This window comes from Saccharomyces cerevisiae, chromosome XIII (genome assembly GCF_000146045.2).
Source record: "Saccharomyces cerevisiae S288C chromosome XIII, complete sequence".
In the NCBI taxonomy this organism is placed as follows: domain Eukaryota; kingdom Fungi; phylum Ascomycota; class Saccharomycetes; order Saccharomycetales; family Saccharomycetaceae; genus Saccharomyces; species Saccharomyces cerevisiae.
The window spans coordinates 490,286-512,382 of NC_001145.3; the positions used below are offsets into that span (position 1 = coordinate 490,286).

Below are 22,097 nucleotides of genomic sequence, written 5' to 3' on the forward strand. Positions count from 1 at the left end.
ATAGAGTAAATTGTAATTAATAAATATTGATATATTATCGCCCATATGAAATTTTTAAACGAAAGGTTACTTATACATCAAATAATTAATTAACCTTAAACATTACGTTCAGGAAGAACAATGAGCGTAAATGGTACTAATTAAAATAACGGCGGCAGATAATGAAAAATATTGGCGTAACCCCCACTTGTTATTGCCATTTCTGTCAAACCAAGGTTTTCTTTCCATCGCAAAACGGACGAGCTTTTCCTTTTGTGCGCTATTTGGAGGGTATCTCATAAAAAGGGTAAAATCATTCCAATATGGTTGTTTAAAAATTGTTCTTTCATGACTAAAGGTATTGAATCCATAATATCCACCATAGTTACCATAACCTGAAGTACCGATCCCTCCAAATGGAGCGTCGGTAATTCCTACATGAATCACTGTATCACCGACAACACAGTCACCAGATCTTAAGCGCGTCAAGATACGATTTATTTCAGTTTGGCTATCAGAGAATATGTATTGCACCAATGGAGTGTCATGTTCTTCTATTATCTTGTTAATGGTCTCATCAAGATCCTCGTACTCAATGATGGGCAATACAGGAGCAAAGTTTTCCTGTTTCATCAAAGGATCATCCCAACCAATGTTATAAACTATGGTTGGTGGTACAAGGCATAGATCCTCAGTATCTGAATTGATAGAAATTTTTGAAGGCACAATCTTGGAGCCGTTAGTTGAGTTTATACTTGCAACGGCCTTTTTGTAAGCAGGCTCATGAATCATACGAGTGAAATCTGTTTGTTCATCAAAGCTTGGATAAAATTCATTTAGTACTGATTCACACTCTTTAATGACTTTTGGATAGATAGATTTATGTACTAACAAATAATCTGGTGAAACACAAATCTGGCCAGAATTTCCGAAAGCACCAAAAAAAATCCTTTTCAAAGCAATTTTTATGTTACTTGCTTTGAAATTTTCTGTAATAAAGGTAGGTGATTTACCACCAAGTTCAAGTACACAAGGTGTTAGACTTTTTGCTGCTTTCTCAGCAACTATTGATCCGACACGGGGAGAACCTGTGTAGAATATTAGGTCAAATTTTCCACAATCTAGTAGTCTTGTAGTTTCATCTATAGCTCCCTGAACTACTTGAATCAATCCATCAGGGAAACCAGCTGTGGTTAACAAATTTTCCATAACTACAGCAGTGTGTGGTGTTAGTTCACTTGGCTTCAGAACAATGGTGTTACCTGCAGCAAGAGCTGCTGCCAATGGGGCAAATGCTAAAAGTAGGGGAAAATTGAAAGGAGCAATAATCAAGACACTGCCCCTTGATATTTTCTCCACGATTGTTTTACCAAACATAAATGGAGGAGAAGAATCAGATACTCTCCGAGGTTTGATCAATTTTGGTAAAATCTCAATTAGGTGAAGTATATCGTTCATAAGTTTGGTCGTTTCATTCAGAACCGATTCAATTTTGTTCCGATGAAAGTCCTTGTACATAGCATCGATCAGTTCTTCCTCATGATCTTTGACGGCATAATAGAGTTTTTTCAACTGCAACTGCCTGAATTCTAGATCTTTTTTCCTTGGGTTATTTTCGTGGGACAATTTCAATTGTTTCTCAAAGAAGAAATTTCTTGAGATTTCAACTATTTCATCTATTTTAGACACTGGGGTATAATTCAATATTTTTGAGCCGTCGTTTGACATGTTGGTGATAAATTACTATGGCTATGGTTTTAGAATATTCCTTTTAGATAATCAATATGCCTGAAGTTTTGTTTTTTATATATGGAGTATCCGTTTATCCCTAAAATCCGAAGAATCTCCTCCTAAAACGACAAAAAAAAGGGTAAGCAATCCACCATCTAATTAAATCACTAATATTAGATTGAATTTTCGAACCTATCTAAAAGTGGGATCTTGATGTAAAATTGACTGATAGATAAAAGGCTTGGAGTCGATAGTTGATATATCAGTACACCGGTAATTGTCTATTATATACCCTGTTGGCATGAAATCCATATAGGACGGTATATATTTATATATAAAATGCATGTAAAAATCTTTCATCATGAACTACTCGGAATTTTTGGCTGGAAATTCGTTGTTCCATTTCCTCTAAGTGTCTTGATCATGTTCTGGTGTGCCTGTACTGGAATTTGGTATACTATGTGGCTGCTGTAATGATAATCTAGCTTCTCTCTCTTCTAACAAGAAAATTCTTCTTGGCTTCCCTCTTCTCTTTAGAGTAAGTGAATAGTCTTCGAGTTTGTCCATTTTTTTGGAGAAGTATTCGTATAACTGGGACATTGATAATCGGCAATGATGTCCTTTGAAGGTATTGTTTCCCAATCTTATATTTTCGACAACCTTGATGGCTTGGTTTCTACTTATTTTATTCTCAGGTAGCGACAAACCATATTTGCTTGGATCATCTTTTATATCTATTATTCTTTTTATGATGGTCATTCTTTTAGTGAACAAAGTCCTTTCTTTGGCAGATCGCCTCCAAGTGGACCCATATCTCCTCTCAAGGGAAAGAACTGACGGTTGGCCCGGTAAGCCTTCAAAGTATTCACGGGCCGCATCTGTAACGTTCTGGATTGCACGATTTAGTTTATATGACGTTCCAACGCACCCTCTTCTGTTTCTGATATCATTCTCGTTTCCTGTTCCATCGAGTTGGTTATTACTGTCATCAGCATTGCTAACAGAATCGGGGTTATTTAAAGGTAGGTTCCTGGTGGTAGCGTTCTCATCACTTTCATTACCATCGTATTCCCCATTTTCAAAGTCTGACAGCCCTGGCTCAGGCTTGATACGAGGATCGCCGGCTAATATGCTTGCGTGCATACTATATTCTTGCCAGTTTGTTGATCTTGACTGACTTTGATGAGCTTGCGTACTTGTTGATGGATTTCCAACACGAGCAGCTTCCTGAGGAGTAACATTTTCCCCAGTATGGTCTATAAATCTTATTCTCTCCCCAGTCATAATACCAACTACCTCTTTGAAGACTTCTTTCATTGCGGAAACATCTTCAACATACTTATTGATGTCTTTAAATCCTTTCTCCAACTTCTTTTGATTCTCTAGAAAGAAGAGTTCTTGTTCCTTTTTCATTAGGCTGATTTCTTCCTTCAGATTGGCATTTTGCTCCTCCATTCTGGTTAGTTGTGCTATAAGAAATGCATTGAAATTTGTTTCAGGGGTTTCTTTTATCCTTCCAGGGCCTATTCTGTTGGTCGGTTCTGTTGCCGATGCTGATGTGGATGTAGACACTATGGGAGGTTGAGCAGCGTCTGTCGGTCTGAAAAGAGGATTGATACGGCCTGGGATCATGTACCTATTTAATGCAGCATGTCTTGATACTCCTGTTGGACTTGTGGTTATAGTTCGCTGCCCTAGATCGTGATTCCTGCGTTCAGAATCTCTATCTGAATCATCATCGTCCAACGAGCCGTACCCACCAAAACCTTCTACATAGTTATATTCTCGAGCGGGCATGTTTAATTAATGTGTTGACTCCTGGACTAACTTCTCGATGGCACAAAATGTAGTCTTCTGGCAAAAGACGAAGTTGATTGTTAAATATTTTAAGCTAGCAATGCCCTTTGTACTCTCGTTTGTGTTTGAGTTTCAAGTACGCTTCCTTTTTTTAATTTTTTTACTAATACTAAACTCGTTCTCTTTAGACAATACTGGTTGAAGTAAAGTAAATGCTATATCATCATATGGAATATGATATCCCTGTGATGTTTATATAATTATACATTTGTACTTGATACAAAAGTGTTCTAGTCCTAATTAAGGTTTACTTGGATTTCGAAGGATCTAATATAGCCGACAATAAATCCAATTGTTCTTCCATTTTTTCTGTGTCTTGGCCTAGGGCCTTCTTGTTGACATTGATGGGCAGTAGTCGTGTTCCAACGTTCTCATCCAACAACTGTATCTCCTTGCGTAGCTGTGTGGTTGATTTATCTAGTCGTTCGTAAAACTGTTTGACATGATTTTCGAATTGGGGTTTCACTGATTCATTACCTCTTTTTAGTTCACCAAATATGAACGTGACTTGAGACGCCTCCTGCAACATGGAGCATAACTGGGTCTCTATATCATTTAATGACTTAAGACGTTCTTGTATATATGGTGGCTGCATTGTTTCGTTTTCTTGTTTCGTTTCACTCTTCGTATTGAGAACCTGCATCGTTGTTCATTTGGATTTGATAGCGTCCTTCTAATAAGCGCGCCTCTGGCTTGATGAGAAGATTTGAATCGAATTAGCAGATCTAACGACTGGGTCAAAAAACCGCTAAGATGAGGGCCTGCATACTGTCCAAGTCAGATTTTCGTACTCATTCGATTACTTTCAAAATATAAAAGCCGCCGCAATGAGCGACTTAAATCAAGTTTTTAAAATGTCCAATATACATATATATAAATAAAGTCAAGATTTTTTTATCACTGGATGTTTCAAAGCTTCTCATACGGTGGCTACGTCCTGGTTACCATATTTCTTGTGTTATATATATTATTTATAGGCCCTTCTACAACATTGGTTAGTTCGGGTGTTTTCCTCTATGAATAATTGTTATTTAAAAATTGAGCAGAAAAACTCAGGATTGTTTATAATGTAAATGTTTTGAATAGACCGATAAGGTCACCTGTTAGTAAGTTGATCTAGTGTATTTATTGTATTTTGCTATATCAATGGCCATTGAATTGGGACTTTCCCGTATTACAAAACTACTAGAGCATTTAGGCAATCCGCAAAACTCACTTAGAGTGCTGCACATTGCAGGGACAAATGGTAAAGGTTCAGTATGTACTTACCTATCTTCTGTGTTGCAACAAAAGTCCTACCAAATTGGAAAATTTACCACTCCACACTTGGTGCATGTTACTGATTCCATTACAATCAACAATAAGCCGATTCCGTTAGAGAGATACCAGAATATTAGATTACAACTAGAAGCTTTAAACAAGTCACACTCTTTAAAATGTACGGAATTCGAGCTATTAACATGTACCGCATTCAAATATTTTTATGATGTGCAGTGCCAATGGTGTGTCATAGAAGTAGGCCTTGGCGGAAGACTTGATGCGACCAATGTTATTCCAGGCGCAAATAAGGCATGTTGTGGTATTACTAAAATCAGTTTGGATCATGAAAGCTTTTTAGGTAACACCTTGTCTGAAATCTCTAAAGAGAAAGCAGGTATAATAACAGAAGGGGTACCCTTCACAGTGATTGATGGAACCAATGAGGCAAGTGTTATAAATGTTGTGAAAGAAAGATGCAAGGCTTTAGGGTCTGAACTATCCGTTACAGATTCTCAACTTAACGGAAATATGATTGACACCAACTCCTGGGGTTGTTTTGACTTGGCAAAATTGCCACTGAATGGAGAATATCAGATATTTAATCTCAGGGTGGCCATGGGTATGTTAGACTACTTACAAATGAACGAACTTATTGATATTACCAAGAATGAAGTAAGTACGAGATTGGCGAAGGTTGATTGGCCAGGAAGGTTATATCGTATGGATTATCGCTTTGACAAAGTAAGTAATAGGACAGTGCCTATATTAATGGACGGTGCCCACAATGGCTCAGCTGCAGTAGAGTTAGTTAAGTACCTAAGAAAGGAGTACGGAAACCAGCCTTTGACCTTTGTGATGGCAGTAACGCATGGGAAAAACTTGGAGCCGCTGCTCCAGCCATTATTGAGGCCTATAGATCAAGTAATTCTTACTCGGTTTAATAATGTGGAAGGTATGCCCTGGATTCATGCCACTGATCCTGAAGAAATAAAAGATTTTATTTTGACTCAAGGATACACAAAGGAGATAGTGATTGAAAATGATTTACATCAGGTATTGCCTTCTCTGGCGCATGTATCAGACGAGCAAAGACGGCCAATTGTTGTATGCGGTTCACTGTATTTATGTGGTGAATTATTACGGATTCACAATAGTCACTTGAGAAACTAAATAAAATAAGTAACAACGAACATTATATAGACTATCGATGATAAACAAACTAAAAAAATGTCATTTTTTTATTTTTTTCTTGCCTCTGGAGTCTTTCTGGTTTCCCAACATATTTACTATATTTCTCTTCTCTCTGTTTCCCTCTCTTTTGGGTGACAAATTAGCTTCTTCTCTCTTCACTCGGTCACCTATACTTCCTTCCTCTGGTAAAGTTGTTTCCTCTTGTTCTTCATTCTTTTTTAATCCATCATAGGAATTCCTTTTGAGGCTTTTCTTTTGATTAAAAACATCTTCGCCTTTCAACGATTTGTCACCCTTTACACCTCGATTATCAATACCTTGTTCGTTATCATTTTCTAGCAAGGCTTCTTCTTTTTCTCTCTTTACGCTGAACATGTCCGAATCCTCTTTCAAAAGCGGTTTTATCAGCCGCTCTCCGGTGTTGGTAGTCTTCCCCACATCATCGGTAACTTGATAGAATTGTAACTTTGATTCATCGTAGTCCGGCTTCAGCAGCTTTACCAGTTCTTCAGTGCTCCATGTCGTTTTATCCACATCCATCCATGCATCCCAACTTTCGGTGCCTGGTTCCAGCACGCAAGGCATTCTTTCGTGGAGCCATTCTAACTCTCTGGGGCCTTGTGCAGTTATTATGGTGAACGTATATAAATCATCCTTTTCGACGTAATCATACATTCCTGCTACAAACATCAATCTGCCGTCTCGTCTAGAAATGAAATAAGGCGTCTTCTTTTTCCCTACGGTTTTCCATTCAAAATATCCGCTCATAAGCACAGCACACCTTTTCTTCTCACAGGGTCTCATCCACATTTTGCTCTCTTGTAAATTCTCTAAACGGGCATTAAAGGTACGATAGGTCTTGAATTGTGAAACGTCCTTGGTCCAGAATGGTACAAGGCCCCATCTCATAAATTGTATTGCTTTAGTATCAGGACGATATACCGCAGAGTAGTTTGTAGGGGAAATATTGTAAGAGGCCTTGAAGATATCCTTACTAACGGTAGGCTGATCTTTGGTGTCTTCCTCGTCATGTGGATGCTGGCTGTTCGATGAGGCGTCCTTGGGTGTATTAACCGGTAAGTTCCAATCTCTTAGAAGTTGCGGCAAATCTCCGCTATCGTAAGCTAAGGCAAACCTACCACACATCTTGGGTTATGAAAGTCTGGTATTAGCATCAGGTATACTTTAATTAAGTCTCTTGGTTCAACTGTTCATTGCTTTGTTCCCTTTTTTGATCCCTTTCATTCAGATATTTTTCGTGGGGGTTCGGCCTCACAAAATTGCATTTACAAATCATCAACATTTTTATGCAAAAGTGGGCTACTTTCATTTACTCACAAAGGTGTAAACACAAGCAGGAAGATCTCAGTTTAACAGGCTAAAAGTCCCTCCTTTTCGGTATGCTTTTACAAGGAATGCGTTTATCGCAAAGGTTACATAAGAGACATCTATTTGCTTCCAAGATTTTAACGTGGACTACGAACCCTGCTCATATACGCCACCTACATGATATAAGGCCGCCTGCATCAAACTTCAATACGCAAGAATCGGCCCCCATACCGGAGTCTCCAGCAAACTCACCAACTCGACCACAGATGGCACCTAAACCCAATTTGAAAAAAAAAAATCGTAGTTTAATGTATTCTATTATTGGGGTTTCCATAGTAGGTTTATATTTTTGGTTTAAAAGTAACTCCAGGAAACAAAAACTACCTCTTTCGGCGCAAAAAGTCTGGAAGGAAGCCATATGGCAAGAAAGTGATAAAATGGATTTTAATTACAAAGAAGCGTTAAGGCGGTATATTGAGGCGTTGGATGAATGCGATCGCTCTCATGTCGATTTATTGTCAGATGATTATACCAGAATAGAGCTGAAAATTGCTGAAATGTATGAAAAGCTCAATATGCTTGAAGAAGCCCAAAATTTGTACCAAGAATTATTAAGTCGGTTTTTCGAAGCGCTGAATGTTCCTGGCAAAGTTGATGAGAGTGAAAGAGGCGAGGTTTTAAGAAAAGACTTGAGAATCTTGATTAAATCGTTAGAAATCAATAAGGACATAGAAAGTGGCAAGAGAAAATTGCTACAACATTTACTTTTAGCTCAAGAGGAAATTTTAAGCAAATCGCCAGAGTTGAAGGAATTTTTTGAAAACAGAAAAAAGAAGCTCTCGATGGTAAAAGACATCAATAGAGACCCTAATGATGATTTTAAAACATTTGTTAGTGAGGAAAATATTAAGTTTGATGAGCAAGGCTATATGATTTTGGATCTGGAAAAGAATAGCAGCGCTTGGGAACCCTTTAAGGAAGAATTTTTTACTGCGAGAGATTTATATACAGCTTATTGTCTGTCATCAAAAGACATAGCTGCAGCTCTAAGTTGCAAGATAACTAGTGTGGAATGGATGGTTATGGCAGACATGCCACCAGGACAGATATTGCTATCACAGGCAAATTTGGGGTCATTGTTCTATCTTCAAGCAGAAAAGCTAGAAGCTGACTTAAATCAATTAGAGCAAAAGAAAAGTAAAGAGTCCAACCAAGAGTTAGATATGGGAACATACATAAAAGCCGTTAGATTCGTACGCAAAAATCGTGACTTATGTCTGGAAAGAGCACAAAAATGTTACGACAGCGTTATTGCGTTTGCCAAAAGAAACAGAAAAATTAGGTTTCATGTGAAGGATCAACTGGATCCTTCAATTGCACAGTCAATTGCTCTATCTACCTATGGAATGGGGGTTTTAAGCCTTCATGAAGGTGTTTTGGCTAAAGCTGAAAAACTATTCAAAGATTCGATCACTATGGCCAAGGAGACTGAATTTAATGAACTCCTTGCAGAAGCTGAAAAGGAACTAGAAAAGACGACAGTCTTGAAAGCGGCCAAAAAAGAGGGTTTAAACTAATACCACAATAAAGGAAATAAAGGAAGACAAAAATAATAAATATTTCAACTGTACATATGTATTTTCGCAGCAAACAGAAAGCATAGTTTATAGTACCTAATGATAACCTTTCTTTCATTACTTCGAAATCTATGACGATTATATTATACACTAAAATATAGAAATTATTTTCTTTATTTTTACCATTTTAAACATGACCAATAACTAGAAGATACATAAAAGAACAAATGAACTTTATACATATTCTTAGTTAGCAGTCATAACTTGCCAAACTCTAATGACGTTGTCGGTGTAACCGGCAAACAAAGTTTGACCGTCAGCAGACCAAGCCAAAGAAACAGCATGTGGTTCAGCGGCCTTGCTGTAACCAGCAAATTCTGGTCTCAAGTCATCGACCAAGTATTGTGGGTCCAAAGAAAAGACCTTAATACCGGTAGCAGTGGCAGCAGCCAACCAGTATCTGTTTGGAGAGAAAGCCAAAGAGAAAACTTCATCTTGGGCAGACAAAGTGTACATAGCCTTCTTAGCAGCCAAGTTCCACAACATAATTTCACCGTCCTTACCAGCGGAAGCAATCAAAGTTCCGTCTGGGGAAGCAGTCAAAGTGTTGATGTTGGAGTTGTGACCGATGAAGTCAGCTTCAATTTGGAATTGGTTTAAGTTCCAAGCCTGTCATTATATCATTTTTGTTAGTAAGGGAACAAAATTAATTTAAAAAAAAAGTTTCCATTTTGACATAACGAGTAAAGAGAAGAGCAGAGTAATGCTAAACCATTCATCAGAGATCTTGGTGATAATTGGTATGTCTCATTCGGAACTCAAAGTTCCATCTGAAGTAGCAAATATGTTATTACATCATTTGAATGGCATACACAAATCCACTTTTCTTCTTCTACTCGATTGTCATCATATTCTATCATGGAAAGAAAATATATCACATACCTTAACCATTTTGTCGTTACCGGCAGAAATGATGGTGACAGAGTCATCATCAGCTTTTTCGTTTGGAACAACTCTGACTTGGGAAACCCAGTCATTGTGACCCAACAAAGTGGCCAAACATTGACCTTTGATGGTCCAGACCTTGATGGTCTTGTCACGGGAACCAGAGATAATCATGGAAGCCTTCTTGTCAATGTCAACGGACATAACATCGGACTTGTGACCGACGAATCTTTGGTAGGTTTCACCGGTGGCAACATCCCATAATCTCAAGGTCTTGTCCCAAGAAGCAGACAAAGCGTAAGCACCGTCAGCAGTCAAAGTACAGTCTTGGACAATGTGACTGTGACCCTTGAAAGATCTAACTGGGACACCAAACTTTTGGTCGTCACCAGTCAACTTCCAGGAGATCAAAGTCTTATCACGGGAAGCGGACAACAATAGGTTTGGTTGACCAGCAGAAGTAGCCAAAGATGTGACCCAACCGTTGTGACCTTCCAAGGTACCTCTCAAAACTAAAACTTCGTTAGATGCCATTTTTCACTTTATTTACTTTAGTGTGTTATAAGGATTTTTTGGAAAAAAAAAAGAGAGAGAGAACGAGTTAGGAAAACCAAAGGAGCAGTCTTAAATATAGGAAAATTTTCAAGTTGTAGAAAATCCACAATTAAAGGAATAGCCCAATGCCAAAAAAATTGGTCTTACACATCCAAAAAAAAGTTGCGTGGATGAAATTTTTTTCAACAAACGTTCTGAGACTTTCGCTGGAGAAGCACGTCCTCGCTAAGAAATTTTCAGAACGGAGCGATAACGAAGACGGCCTAACATCCGTACATAGTCATAAGGCTACAGATGGCCAGGTTTGGGGGAATATAAGTATGGTGATGAGTATTACCAGTAACACAAACAAATATTTTGACAAACCAGTTACGTTGTGACAGTCCAGTATCTTTTAAACGTAGAATGGTGCATCTAGAGTAAATATTGTAGTTATATCACACCGAGCAAAATACGTGGTTCCAATTCATAATGCTAATAATTATGCTCAGCTCATTGAATATGTATGCCACTGTAGTATTTTATTAATGATCTCAATTTTCACTTTCCTAATCTTTCCCAGATGTATTTGGTCTTATAGAAATCGCTGAGGTTATTGTCCAAGGGTAAAATATCAATATTCCCATCATTTTTTCTGTTAATAAGGACTTGATCATTTTCTAAATCCAAAATAACTCCTAAAGATCTGTATAGCTTCAATTTTAGAATATTTTCGTTTGCTTCCGGGGTGACCGCACTTTGTTCTTCCAGCTCAGGTTCAATTACTTTTGCTTTTATTTTGGAACCGTTCGGTGTGGATATTATTTCACTATCTTTGAGGTACAATTTCATCTTTTCGTCCAATTCACTTCGAAGTGACACAATATTACGTTCCAATCCGTCCAAATCTTTCAGAAGTTTAACTAGTTCGTCTTTACTACCAAACTCATTGCTCTCTTCGTTAGTATATTCTAAGTCTCCCTCCAATTTAGCAACATTTATTCTTTCCGCATTCAATTTCTTGTTCGACTCAGAAACCTTTGAATGCTCTTTACTAATTCTTGCTTCGCTTTCCTCTTTTATAACATCAAGATCGTGTCGGATTCTTTTCATGGCATCAACATCTTGCTGAATATCAAAACTTTCTCTGACCTCTTTTAAAAATTCAACCGGATTGTCGAGTAGGTTATCCTTTTGTGACATGGCTCTTGCGTTCCTTCCCTTTACACTTGCTCTTCCCTCGTTACTTCTTTCATCTATAGCAAAGTCCCTACGTAAGTTATTTTGAAGACTTCATTGTTTACATTTACTTTTGACGCGCCTGTCAAGGTCGGGTAACCTCTTCTGCTTTCGCGGGTCCTTCTACGTTGAATCAAATTTATTGAATATAACATTATAAAGAGTATCATAAAAGCTATGTAGCAAAAAACACTAAGTACATTCCTTACATTTCATTTACTGAGCCAGTAAATACGTTCCTAAGACGAGTGTGCCGGCTAAAACGATTGATCCGGTTTTTATAACCCCACGGTTGGTCAATTCGTAGCCCATATCCCAGATGAGATGCCTTATACCGTTACCAAAATGGAATGCAAACAGATATGCTGCAGAGCCTTTGGCCACCCATTGGGACCACTTAGGCATCTTTTCGTGATACCACTTGTTTAGATCCTGAAAAGTCGTATCCATTCCCATTATTGTCGTCACACCCAAAGTAATTGTGAAAGCATAGAATCCAAGAGCCAGTAAAACGCCAGATATACGATGTAAAGAGGAAAGATACCAGCTCATTTCAGGTTCGTAAACAGTTAAATGAGGAGAGATCGGTCTTTTTTTCCTTTGAGATACTAAGAGCTCCTCTTCCTTGTTGCTTGACCAAAGATCAGATTTGGATACGCGGCCATTGTGGAATTCTTTGGAAAAAAGGTCCATTCTGCCATTAGAGATATAATTATGCAAAATAAATGGTGTGCTGATTCTTGGCACGAATACAGATGCTCGGGGAACTCCAAATACAGATGTTACTCTTTGAATGGTTGCTTTCATTATTCTTACGCTTCTGAATATTTCTGAGCTCCACTTATCAGCTATCACAGTCGCATTGAGTGTGATTAATTTTTCGGTATATTGATACTATTTCATTTTTATTTGCCATTATCTAAAATCTTCGTCAATTTTTTTATGAGCAACGTATCCCTAATCCCTTTTTTACAAAAGTCCAAAATAGAAAAAAAACTATTACGGATGCAGTGATCTCTAATTAGGGATACTTTTCCTTGTAATTTGGTTTATCGTACGGTAAGAATGACCGAATGAGTGATGGTTTTGATCCGAACCGTAAAGAAATACTGGTAGAAGTGTTTACTCTGGTTCCTTTCAACGACATGGTATACAACTATATTGCATGAGAACTGGATGCGATGCAAGTACTTCTGGTACAAACATGTAAATACTATTGATTATATTACAGTAATTTTGTCAAAACACAGTGGCACAAAGTCATTTGATAATGTGATAGGATAACGAAACATATAAAGCGGAAGGACAAAAAAAAAGTAGTGATATTATGTAGAAATACCGATTCCATTATGAGGACTCTTATATCTTCGAGAGGAACTTCTATTATATTCTGTATACACAACATTATAGCCTTTGATCAACAATGGAGTTCACAATTATCAAAATATTCGCACAATATTCACGTAGAATAGTGGATGACAGAGTATATAAACAAAGAAAGAAGCACTCAGGATTTTCTATAAATAGTGAAGTTTTCTATGGACGCCAAAAAATCTTAAGGGTATCTTGAGTGTAATCATCATTGGAAGGATTATTATCTTTCACGAGTAAAATACTATTAATAACTAGTAATTTCCGTGAAGTCATTAAAATGAACAAAACGATAAAACGGTTTCTTATTGCTAATGTGCTGATTTTTTGCCAAAAGGTAAAATCTAAAAATATCAATTGCATACCTTCACATTTGGTATATTACCATATAATAGCAAGATGACATAAATCGGTGAGGAGCAGTTACCAAATTCCATGGAAGATGAAAAACAGGGTTGATAATATAATAAACTGTTGGAACGAGAGTAATTAATAGTGACATGAGTTGCTATGGTAACAATCTAATGCTTACATCGTATATTAATGTACAACTCGTATACGTTTAAGTGTGATTGCGCCTATTGCAGAAGGAATGTTAAACGAGAAGCTCAGACAATACTGAAGCTGTGTTAAAGACCTATTAGTTGAACATGTTATGGTAGGTACATATATGAGGAATATGAGTCGTCACATCAATGTATAGTAACTACCGGAATCACTATTATATTGGTCATAATTAATATGACCAATCGGCGTGTGTTTTATATACCTCTCTTATTTAGTATAAGAAGATCAGTACTCACTTCTTCATTAATACTAATTTTTAACCTCTAATTATCAACATAAACAATGGAAGAAAAATAATAATATTACCAAGCAAAATTATTGTCCTTGTGGATTTCGATATTTTCAACAGGTACCTTAGTAGAGCTGAAGTTTTTTCAAATTAAACATTTATGTGGTAGTCATATATATGTGTCATGCGAGTCTTTACATTAAATATATGGTAACCACCAGAGAACTTGTTATATTAGTCACGATTAATAATGTTGGAATAAAAATCCACTACCGTCTATCAACTAGTAGTTATATTATCAATATATTATCATAGACGGTGTTAGATGATGATATAAATTATGAGAAGCTGTCATCAAAGTTAGAAGAAGCTGAAATGCAAAGATTGATAATATGATAGGATAATGAAACATATAAAATAGAAAGAGGGATAATCGTAATATTAGTATGTAAAAATATACATTCCATTTTGAGGATTCCTATGTCCTCGTGGAGAACTTTTAGTATATTCTGTTTACCTAATATTATAATCTTTTATCAACAATGGAATCCCAACAATTATCTCAAAATTCACCTATATCTCAAATAATAAACCGATCGGACTGCGTTCAGTGAACCTCTCTTATATAGTATAGGAAGATCCAAATTTATTATTCGCTGATATGACCTTTTGACCTTTACATATTAACGAGGTGCTTTTACCAATGCATAGACGAGCAGCTTATCCCATAATGAGTTTAAATTCTATTCAACTCATAACAACTTATAGTTGCTATAGTCACACCTTTTCAACAGATAAGTGGTTGTTTGGCCGAGCGGTCTAAGGCGCCTGATTCAAGAAATATCTTGACCGCAGTTAACTGTGGGAATACTCAGGTATCGTAAGATGCAAGAGTTCGAATCTCTTAGCAACCATTATTTTTTTCTCGCGTATTCCTTTGAGGGCGCCCCTTTATGTTGAAATATTGAGAAGCTACGAATCAAACTTTGAAGTCAGTTGAGTAAGCAATATGAAAAACATTGGAAAATACAATAAAACACAATTACGAAAACTATATTGTTTTGAACAGAAAAATAGAAGGAAGTACTAAAATTACTCTTTCACCACACAACAATTTTAACTCAAGAAGATAATCACTGCTTACTTTTATATTTTATAGACAATTTGCACTTTGGGGTATTTTTCTTAATTTTATCTGGGTTTTTTTCTTCTTTTTACAAAGAAACTATGCTAAGAATATGAACTCTTCCACTTCTTCAGAAAATGTGTTCATAAATTCATTTAGCTATTTGAATCAAACATCACAAGCCGTAATCTCAGGTAACTCCACTTTCGCAAATGTTATCAACTTTCCTTATAGACTTGGATTATCCTTTATTGGGGCTGTGAACTTGCAGTACGAGCAAACCGTTAAATCTGAAGAAATTCCCCCAACTCTAAGGTCTGTTTTTGATACAATAGGGTTTTTTTTCAGCCCGTACGCCATATTTTGCTTTGTAATCGCCATTGTCCTGAACCGGTTCGTTGTATTTTACGCCGTCCTTAACAACGGTTCCAGACGTACTTTACCGTTATGGTTGAGTAATGTTTTCCATGTATCAGCAGTAGTTGTATTAGCAATGGTATCCTTAGGTCCGCTGACCTTGGGTAAGGATTTCAAAATATTAGGCGACCCTGCTTTTGCCCAAGAAAAATTTTTACTGAATATATTCTACGCTTTCGCTTACTCTTATTGTGTCGAAACCATATTTACCATCATGCGGAATTCCAGCCCTTTGGAGGGCACTGACTATTCATTGTTTGAACTTTCGATTCAGTTTTATACAATGACTAATAATAATACTAAATTTTTAGATTCTCCTGATTACATTATAGACTGTTCTATGGCTATTTTGAGCAGGATATTGATCCATTTGGTGGAGATTTTCAGGCTTAGAAATTATCGTCTACTTTTTAGTACTATTATGAACCTCTGTCATATTTGTTACTTAGGGATAAGAGTTAAGCAGGGCGGCTGGAAAAGCCTTCCATTTTCGGTGAAATTTAGGCACTTTCCAAAACTGTTTTCAGTGTCTATTATTTGCTTATCATTACTGATTTTTAAATTATCATGCTTAATTAGATGGGATCCATTTGGAAAATCACGTAATTCTTGCGAACTTTTACAGTTTTACCCTCTCAGTAGAAATTGGAAAAAATACTTAAATTACACGGGAGAAGAAGATTTTTCTGCTATGGCCACTAAATTCGCACTATTATTATGCTCAGGAACTGAACTAATGGAAAAGGGTATACGAAGAGAATTTCCTGCTATTAACATCCCGGATAATGTTAATGAGAAATTTTTTATTAGCGGTTATTTAAATGAACTTTCTAAACCGTATAAAGAGAACACTTCCATCAGCTTCCCAAAGAAAAATTCATCAATATTAAAGCAAAGATTTTTTTTAATGTTTCCAAAATCTATAATATGGATCATGAAGAAGCTTGTAGGCCAAGTATTCTTTGGCTTCAGAGATAACAAGGACGAGGACATCCCCGACAACGACCCATCAAAAATGTTAAAGATAACTAAAACGAACTCTCTCAATAATAGTGCCGGCCACAAAGAAGATATTGAACTTGAACTATTGAACACATCAGATGATGAGTATTCTGAAGATTACGAGCCTTCTGAAGTTGAGTCACTGGGGGATTCTGATGAAGAAAACTTGGAAGAAGATTCACTGATTTTCAACGAAACTCGGGATGCCCTACTGGATTTATTTTCTTCCGAAGATAATGAAGTTCATACTGATTATAATTGGATCATGTCAACTAGCCGTATCCTTCAACAAAAATTACTGTCAGATAAAACTTTGACAAGGGCGTCTATCTTAGATACAAAGTTAAGTGAAGTAGATGAGACTTTTGGTACAGAAAGTGATTTTGATCTATCTTGCGCGGTATGCAAAGTCAATGAAAGAAATACAGTATTATGGCCCTGCCGATGTTTTGCCATTTGCGAGGATTGCAGAATTTCTTTGGGTTTACGTGGGTTCAGCACTTGCGTATGTTGTAGGAGTAAAGTTCATGGGTACTGTAAGGTTCATCCTGTTTCAGATAGTAAATAATAGTTTAAGAACTTTTGCATGGTATCTAAAAGAGGTTTTTCGTTTGGGAGCTCTAGCATTAATTACTATAGCTAGAGCTTTCTGTGTTGCACATATAAACATCATAATAATAAATCAAGTTTTTTTTCTTTGGGAAATGTTCGAATTAAAATTGTACTTATAACATATCGTATCATTAGTATATATATAAAAGTGTCAGTGGCGATTATATCATTAGAGGAGGAAAGAATAAACTATACATCGATTTGCCGTCATTTCTGTATTTATGGCATATTGACTCTGAACTCATGCCATCTAATGGTGGAACAAACGGATTGGGTTCTCTACGTAAACCAAATCGAATGAATCGGCAGCTGAAAATACAACCTTGTCCATGACAGAACCAGATGGAGCGGCAATGTATTTGACACCGGATTTAACTGCTCTGTAAACATTGTCTGGGAATGGGAAAAATGCATCCGATGACAAAGAAACGTTGGTTAATTTACTCAACCATTCCTTTCTTTCTTCTGGAGTAAATGGTTTTGGAATCTCCTCGAACTTCGATTGGTATTCAGACAATTCTGGTTCTTCTGTTGGAATTTGGCCGGTTACGAATAAATCGATAGCATTAGATTTTTCTGGTCTCTTGACGCCTTTAGCCCATTTAATCTCCAAAACTCTAGGGTGTTGTCTGAACCACCAATTATCAGCCTTATCACCAGCTAATCTTGTACAATGGATTCTAGATTGTTGACCTGCACCCAATCCGACAACCATACCATTTCTAGCATAACATACGGAATTAGATTGAGTATATTTAATAGCAATGGTGGCAACCGTTAAATCAATTATGGCTTGTTCAGTGAGATTTTTATTTTGAGAAACAATTTCTTTGAAAGTTGATTGATTGATTATGGCATCGTTTCTCTTTTGTTCCAAAGTCACACCGTATACTTGTCTTCTTTCGACAGCTTCTGGAACATAGTTTGGATCAATTTGTAATATGCAGTACTTACCTCCCTTCTTCTTGGATAGAATGGCCAACGCCTCAGGCTCATAACCTGGGGCAATAACACCATCAGAAACTTCTCTAGATATGATCTTAGCTGTTGGAACATCAACTATGTTGGAAAGAGCAATCCAATCACCAAAGGAAGACATTCTATCAGCACCACGGGCCCTAGCATAGGCACATGCCAGGGGAGATAAGTTTTCAATGTCGGCAACAAAATAAACTTGCTTTTCAACATCAGACAATGGGATACCCACAGCGGCACCAGCTGGTGATACATGCTTGAACGATGCTGCTGCTGGTAAATTCAACGAGGCGGATAATTCCTTAACCAGGGGCCAGGAATTTAGAGCATCCAACAAATTAATGTAACCTGGTGAACCACATAGGACTTTGAAAGGTAAACTGTCTTGTTGACTGACGTAAGCTTGAGCCGGCTTTTGGTGTGGATTGGCACCATAACGTAGAGTAATTTGAGCTTGACCTTCAGAGTATTGTTTCCTGAAGAAATCTGAAATTGCAGCATCATAATCGGCAGTGTGTTCGAAAGCCTTTAATGCCAATCTGTTTCTCAAATCTTGAGAGATTTCACCATTACTGGATAATTCACTTAAAAATTCGGAGTAGTCCTTTGGATCAGATAAAATAGTGACTCTAGCATGGTTCTTAGCAGCTGCTCTTAATAGAGTAACACCACCAATATCAATTTCTTCTACTGCTTCTGGAATAGTCACACCCACCTTAGCAACAGTTTCTTTGAATGGGTATAGGTTACAAACGACATAATCGACTTTTTCAATGTGCTGTTCCTTCAAGTCTTTCTCATCGCTATCGATGTCCCTAGCAAGGATACCACCATGAACGGCAGGATGTAAAGTTTTCACTCTACCTCCCAACATTTCTGGGGCATGTGTGATAGCAGAAACGTCTTCGATTGGAAAACCAGCGTCACGAATCATACGAGCAGTACCACCGGAGGCGAGAATACGAACGTTCTTCTCGATGAGGCCTCTGGCTAAATCAAGTAGACCTGTCTTGTCATAGACGGATAGGATTGCGGTTTTTGTGTAATTGGCCATATTTGATGGTGATATGTGCTTTGATGTCCAAGCTAGCAAAACTACTTCAAGGGCTATTAGTTGCTGGTAAGAAAGATTTTAGGTACTACACTAAAGGTTAAAACGAGCGTACATTTATATACATAGATCCGAACGTGATATGCACATCCGAATATTAACAAGTTATGAGAGGAGTCAATTCATTTCTGGGCACATCAGGGTACACACATTGTAGGGTAGGATCTTCTTTATAAATGATAAGTTGACTTCTGCAATGACTTAGTTGGCATGATTAATATTGTTCGTTCCGCTAAGGAAAAAAGAGTCAAAAACTGCAAATTCAAATTGCGTATGCTGCCAAAGAGCGAAGAATAATAAAAAAAAAATAAGTCGAAGAAAAGGAACGATGAAGTAATCAGGTTGAAAAAATGTTCATAGTGCATTATTATTGATCTATATACGGTTCTAACTATTTCATTTTCTATACCTCCATAACGACAGAGTATTTTGTCTTTTCCAGGTCTTTCTTCTGCCGGCCTTGGTGTTGTTGAATTTGTGTCCCTTGTTGATACCCCTGGATTTCTTACCGGTGGCAGTCAAGCCTCTAGCTTCACGATGCTTATGGACGGGATTGCAGATCCAGTTGTACCGAGCATCTCTTCTGATAGCCTTGTGTTGAGGATCAACCAATATAACTTCGAAGTACTTGTAAGTAGAGTCTTGGTTGACCCAGTAGGAGTTCAAGACTCTCAAGTTAGCAGCACGACGGCCAACTCTTTCTTCAGCGGTAGCTCTCAAGGATCTTTGGTATTTCAATTCATTGACACCTTGGTTAGTTGGCTTACCGTAAGTAGCACCCTTTGGAACAGGTCTCTTTCTGTTACCGCGTCTAACCCTGACACGGTAGATAACGAAACCTTGCTTGGCTTTGTAGCCTAGTCTCCTAGCCTTGTCTGGTCTAGTTGGTCTAGCGGCTCTGTGAATGACATTTTTTTGTCTGTATTCCCAGACCCTGACTCTTTGCAAGAATCTCAAAACATCAGATTGCTTCTTTCTTTCTAATTCTTCTAAATATTTGTAGGCTCCCATTGCTTGTGTGGTAGGTAATTTGTGACTGTCTTTACGGTAGCTTTCGCCGATTACTATTGCCGCTAACTTCTCAAGAGTGAATGAAATTATCAATGGCTCCGGTTAATTGAAAACGTGGAAAAGTATCGAAAGGAACAAGAAAGATGTTTTCCGGGTAACGACATATGGAGCATCAAGACAGATACATCTCTACTGACTACATGTTTGTATCATCATTTGAAGAGATTGGAGAAGTATTCTAGCAATCGGTGCAAAAAATAAGAGTAAAGAAAAAAGACGTTTGTTTCCTTAAAGGAGCTGGAGGAGCCTGTTTTGGATAGCGGCGTAGTCGCTTTATTAATTTGGTTATACTTTAAACGCAAAGATGGCAGTACGAAACCAGCAATGCAGTGATTATATATTCCCTACTAAGGAAAGTTGCGCATCCAATGGGAAACATTTTCCTGATCTGTACCTTTGGCAACCTGAATATGCGGTTGGCTGGCAAATAAGGTAGCGTGGAGGCGGTGTTTTTGCCACAAACCAGTACGCCCAATCTATCCCTGCGAGCCACCGTAATGATGCAAATTGCAGTAAAGCAGCGCTTAGCCTCCAGCCGAAATTTACTTCCGTCGAATGCACGTTGGCCAGAATGTCTCTCGTCCCCCTTGTGCTGCGCAAATAACAACGCGTTGGTGCGTTCTGGAACGCGAAGATTGCGAAACACGCCTCCGAACTGACGTAGCATAGAGTCTTTCACAGTATTGCCTAATGCGGAAATCACATTGCCATATTGGTGAAAAATACAATGGCTAGTTTGATCTATTTTTGGGTTATGGTGTCTCGAGCGTAAAAAGTGAAAAAAAAGTATATAAACGATCTGAATTTAAGGCAGAATTCTGTTTGCCGCTCTCAGAATGTACTGTTAATTACTGAGGTCTCCATCAAACACAAACCCCAACCTAATCGCAAATAACCTGAATAAAAATGGCCAGCAGTACTTCCACTTCCGCTTCCGCTTCCTCCTCCATCAAAACTAACAGTGCCTTAGTTTCCAACAATGTCGTTGCCGCCTCTTCCGTCTCTGCTACTTCTACTGCTAGTTCCAGTGCCGCTAAGAACACTACTTCCAGTTCAAAGAACGCTGCTCCAGGCATGGTTGCAAACCCTGTTTCCTCGAAGTACGGTATCATCATGGCCGCATTTGCTGCTGTTTCTTTCGTCCTAGGCACCGGTATTTAAGAAGTTTCTAAAAGCCTTTTTTTTTCCTTCTGCTTATTGTACTATCAAAGGGAACGATTGATTAACAGAAAAATTACATAAAAATCATATCATAATGGACTCGCGGTTGACGCCTAGTTAAACCAATGAAGAGGTGGGCGAACTTGTGGGAGTTATATATATTTAGGCCAATTGGGCCATTGCATGTTTCCTATAATATATTTTAATATAAAAATTTATTTATTAATACAGCAACTCATTAGATTAATCGAGTGGTGGTAAGGCTTTTTTTGCTCGCAATGCGAGCACGTGACAGAAAGTGAGAATGAACGTCTGACATTGCTAGTGTCACGTTCAGAAAACGAGAAGACGGGTAAAACAAAAATATTGATGATTGTTGGTTAGCAATATCAAATTCATTGAAGGAGGTCACAACCGCGAGAGAAAGTAAGATGTCATGTTTTTGAATATGAACCTGGAGCTCGCATATAACTCTTTCCAGTGGCACCTTTAGATTTATTTTAACTCTGAAATGTAGGTTTTTTTTTTTTTAGACAAGTCACGATAAGTAGTTGTTGTTAGCGACTTTATTCACAGCATTTTTTTATGTAGCATTTGTAGAAATAGGGGAATTATATCGGAGTACTCAAGAAACTAACGGGCTTCTGAGTAAAGGGGCTTCCCGATGTAATGGCATCCAAGGTACTTATCTAACTGATTTTTGATTGGAAGAAACATTTAGAATGCAACCTCAATTGTGGGCAATTACGACCAATGACAGCCAAATCCAGTAAGGTTTCAAAGGGATAATTTACTGAGAAAACAGATTTACTA

The 22,097-nt window shown here is 37.6% G+C and overlaps 14 protein-coding genes and 2 non-coding genes across 16 annotated transcripts, besides 4 other annotated features; 5 read left to right on the forward strand and 11 right to left on the reverse strand.

The window, feature by feature from the left end:
• Positions 1 to 108: 108 nt before the first annotated feature.
• HFD1 (hexadecenal dehydrogenase) lies at positions 109 to 1,707 on the reverse strand (the record flags this gene model as incomplete). The annotated part of the gene is made up of 1 exon (NM_001182610.1): positions 109 to 1,707. One exon carries the CDS (start codon positions 1,705 to 1,707, stop codon positions 109 to 111), a length of 1,599 nt encoding a protein of 532 aa, NP_013828.1.
• Positions 1,708 to 2,118: 411 nt separating this feature from the next.
• EUC1 (Euc1p) lies at positions 2,119 to 3,507 on the reverse strand (the record flags this gene model as incomplete). Its single annotated transcript, NM_001182611.1, has 1 exon — positions 2,119 to 3,507. One exon carries the CDS (start codon positions 3,505 to 3,507, stop codon positions 2,119 to 2,121), a length of 1,389 nt encoding a protein of 462 aa, NP_013829.1.
• A 307-nt stretch (positions 3,508 to 3,814) lies between these two features.
• MED11 (Med11p) lies at positions 3,815 to 4,210 on the reverse strand (the record flags this gene model as incomplete). The annotated part of the gene is made up of 1 exon (NM_001182612.1): positions 3,815 to 4,210. The coding sequence occupies one exon, from the start codon at positions 4,208 to 4,210 to the stop codon at positions 3,815 to 3,817; it is 396 nt and encodes a 131-aa protein (NP_013830.1).
• Positions 4,211 to 4,713: 503 nt separating this feature from the next.
• Positions 4,714 to 5,997, forward strand: FOL3 (dihydrofolate synthase; the record flags this gene model as incomplete). Its single annotated transcript, NM_001182613.1, has 1 exon — positions 4,714 to 5,997. One exon carries the CDS (start codon positions 4,714 to 4,716, stop codon positions 5,995 to 5,997), a length of 1,284 nt encoding a protein of 427 aa, NP_013831.1.
• Positions 5,998 to 6,057: 60 nt separating this feature from the next.
• Positions 6,058 to 7,164, reverse strand: YMR114C (putative peptide hydrolase; the record flags this gene model as incomplete). Its single annotated transcript, NM_001182614.1, has 1 exon — positions 6,058 to 7,164. The coding sequence occupies one exon, from the start codon at positions 7,162 to 7,164 to the stop codon at positions 6,058 to 6,060; it is 1,107 nt and encodes a 368-aa protein (NP_013832.1).
• A 254-nt stretch (positions 7,165 to 7,418) lies between these two features.
• On the forward strand, positions 7,419 to 8,924 carry MGR3 (Mgr3p; the record flags this gene model as incomplete). Its single annotated transcript, NM_001182615.1, has 1 exon — positions 7,419 to 8,924. One exon carries the CDS (start codon positions 7,419 to 7,421, stop codon positions 8,922 to 8,924), a length of 1,506 nt encoding a protein of 501 aa, NP_013833.1.
• Positions 8,925 to 9,170: 246 nt separating this feature from the next.
• On the reverse strand, positions 9,171 to 10,403 carry ASC1 (40S ribosomal protein RACK1 ASC1; the record flags this gene model as incomplete). The annotated part of the gene is made up of 2 exons (NM_001182616.1): positions 9,171 to 9,593; positions 9,867 to 10,403. 2 exons carry the CDS (start codon positions 10,401 to 10,403, stop codon positions 9,171 to 9,173), a joined length of 960 nt encoding a protein of 319 aa, NP_013834.1.
• On the reverse strand, positions 9,699 to 9,787 carry SNR24. Its single transcript, NR_132244.1, has one exon. It is a non-coding gene; the product is annotated as an SNR24 (small nucleolar RNA).
• A 561-nt stretch (positions 10,404 to 10,964) lies between the features above and the next one.
• SPC24 (kinetochore-associated Ndc80 complex subunit SPC24) lies at positions 10,965 to 11,606 on the reverse strand (the record flags this gene model as incomplete). The annotated part of the gene is made up of 1 exon (NM_001182617.1): positions 10,965 to 11,606. The coding sequence occupies one exon, from the start codon at positions 11,604 to 11,606 to the stop codon at positions 10,965 to 10,967; it is 642 nt and encodes a 213-aa protein (NP_013835.1).
• A 252-nt stretch (positions 11,607 to 11,858) lies between these two features.
• On the reverse strand, positions 11,859 to 12,449 carry SHH3 (the record flags this gene model as incomplete). Its single annotated transcript, NM_001182618.1, has 1 exon — positions 11,859 to 12,449. One exon carries the CDS (start codon positions 12,447 to 12,449, stop codon positions 11,859 to 11,861), a length of 591 nt encoding a protein of 196 aa, NP_013836.1.
• A 457-nt stretch (positions 12,450 to 12,906) lies between these two features.
• Positions 12,907 to 13,104: a long terminal repeat (Ty1 LTR).
• Positions 13,104 to 13,486: an origin of replication (ARS1319; Putative replication origin; identified in multiple array studies, not yet confirmed by plasmid-based assay).
• Positions 13,486 to 13,856: a long terminal repeat (Ty4 LTR).
• A 204-nt stretch (positions 13,857 to 14,060) lies between these two features.
• Positions 14,061 to 14,392: a long terminal repeat (Ty1 LTR).
• Positions 14,393 to 14,609: 217 nt separating this feature from the next.
• Positions 14,610 to 14,723, forward strand: YNCM0027W. Its single transcript has 2 exons — positions 14,610 to 14,647; positions 14,680 to 14,723. It is a non-coding gene; the product is annotated as a tRNA-Leu (tRNA).
• Positions 14,724 to 15,047: 324 nt separating this feature from the next.
• Positions 15,048 to 16,922, forward strand: ASI1 (putative ubiquitin-protein ligase ASI1; the record flags this gene model as incomplete). The annotated part of the gene is made up of 1 exon (NM_001182619.1): positions 15,048 to 16,922. The coding sequence occupies one exon, from the start codon at positions 15,048 to 15,050 to the stop codon at positions 16,920 to 16,922; it is 1,875 nt and encodes a 624-aa protein (NP_013837.1).
• A 294-nt stretch (positions 16,923 to 17,216) lies between these two features.
• ADE17 (bifunctional phosphoribosylaminoimidazolecarboxamide formyltransferase/IMP cyclohydrolase ADE17) lies at positions 17,217 to 18,995 on the reverse strand (the record flags this gene model as incomplete). The annotated part of the gene is made up of 1 exon (NM_001182621.1): positions 17,217 to 18,995. One exon carries the CDS (start codon positions 18,993 to 18,995, stop codon positions 17,217 to 17,219), a length of 1,779 nt encoding a protein of 592 aa, NP_013839.1.
• Positions 18,996 to 19,448: 453 nt separating this feature from the next.
• On the reverse strand, positions 19,449 to 20,063 carry RPL15B (60S ribosomal protein eL15 RPL15B; the record flags this gene model as incomplete). The annotated part of the gene is made up of 1 exon (NM_001182622.1): positions 19,449 to 20,063. The coding sequence occupies one exon, from the start codon at positions 20,061 to 20,063 to the stop codon at positions 19,449 to 19,451; it is 615 nt and encodes a 204-aa protein (NP_013840.1).
• Positions 20,064 to 20,415: 352 nt separating this feature from the next.
• Positions 20,416 to 20,790, reverse strand: YMR122C (uncharacterized protein; the record flags this gene model as incomplete). The annotated part of the gene is made up of 1 exon (NM_001348867.1): positions 20,416 to 20,790. The coding sequence occupies one exon, from the start codon at positions 20,788 to 20,790 to the stop codon at positions 20,416 to 20,418; it is 375 nt and encodes a 124-aa protein (NP_001335807.1).
• Positions 20,791 to 21,029: 239 nt separating this feature from the next.
• On the forward strand, positions 21,030 to 21,284 carry NCW1 (Ncw1p; the record flags this gene model as incomplete). Its single annotated transcript, NM_001184445.1, has 1 exon — positions 21,030 to 21,284. One exon carries the CDS (start codon positions 21,030 to 21,032, stop codon positions 21,282 to 21,284), a length of 255 nt encoding a protein of 84 aa, NP_061493.1.
• Positions 21,285 to 22,097: the final 813 nt, after the last annotated feature.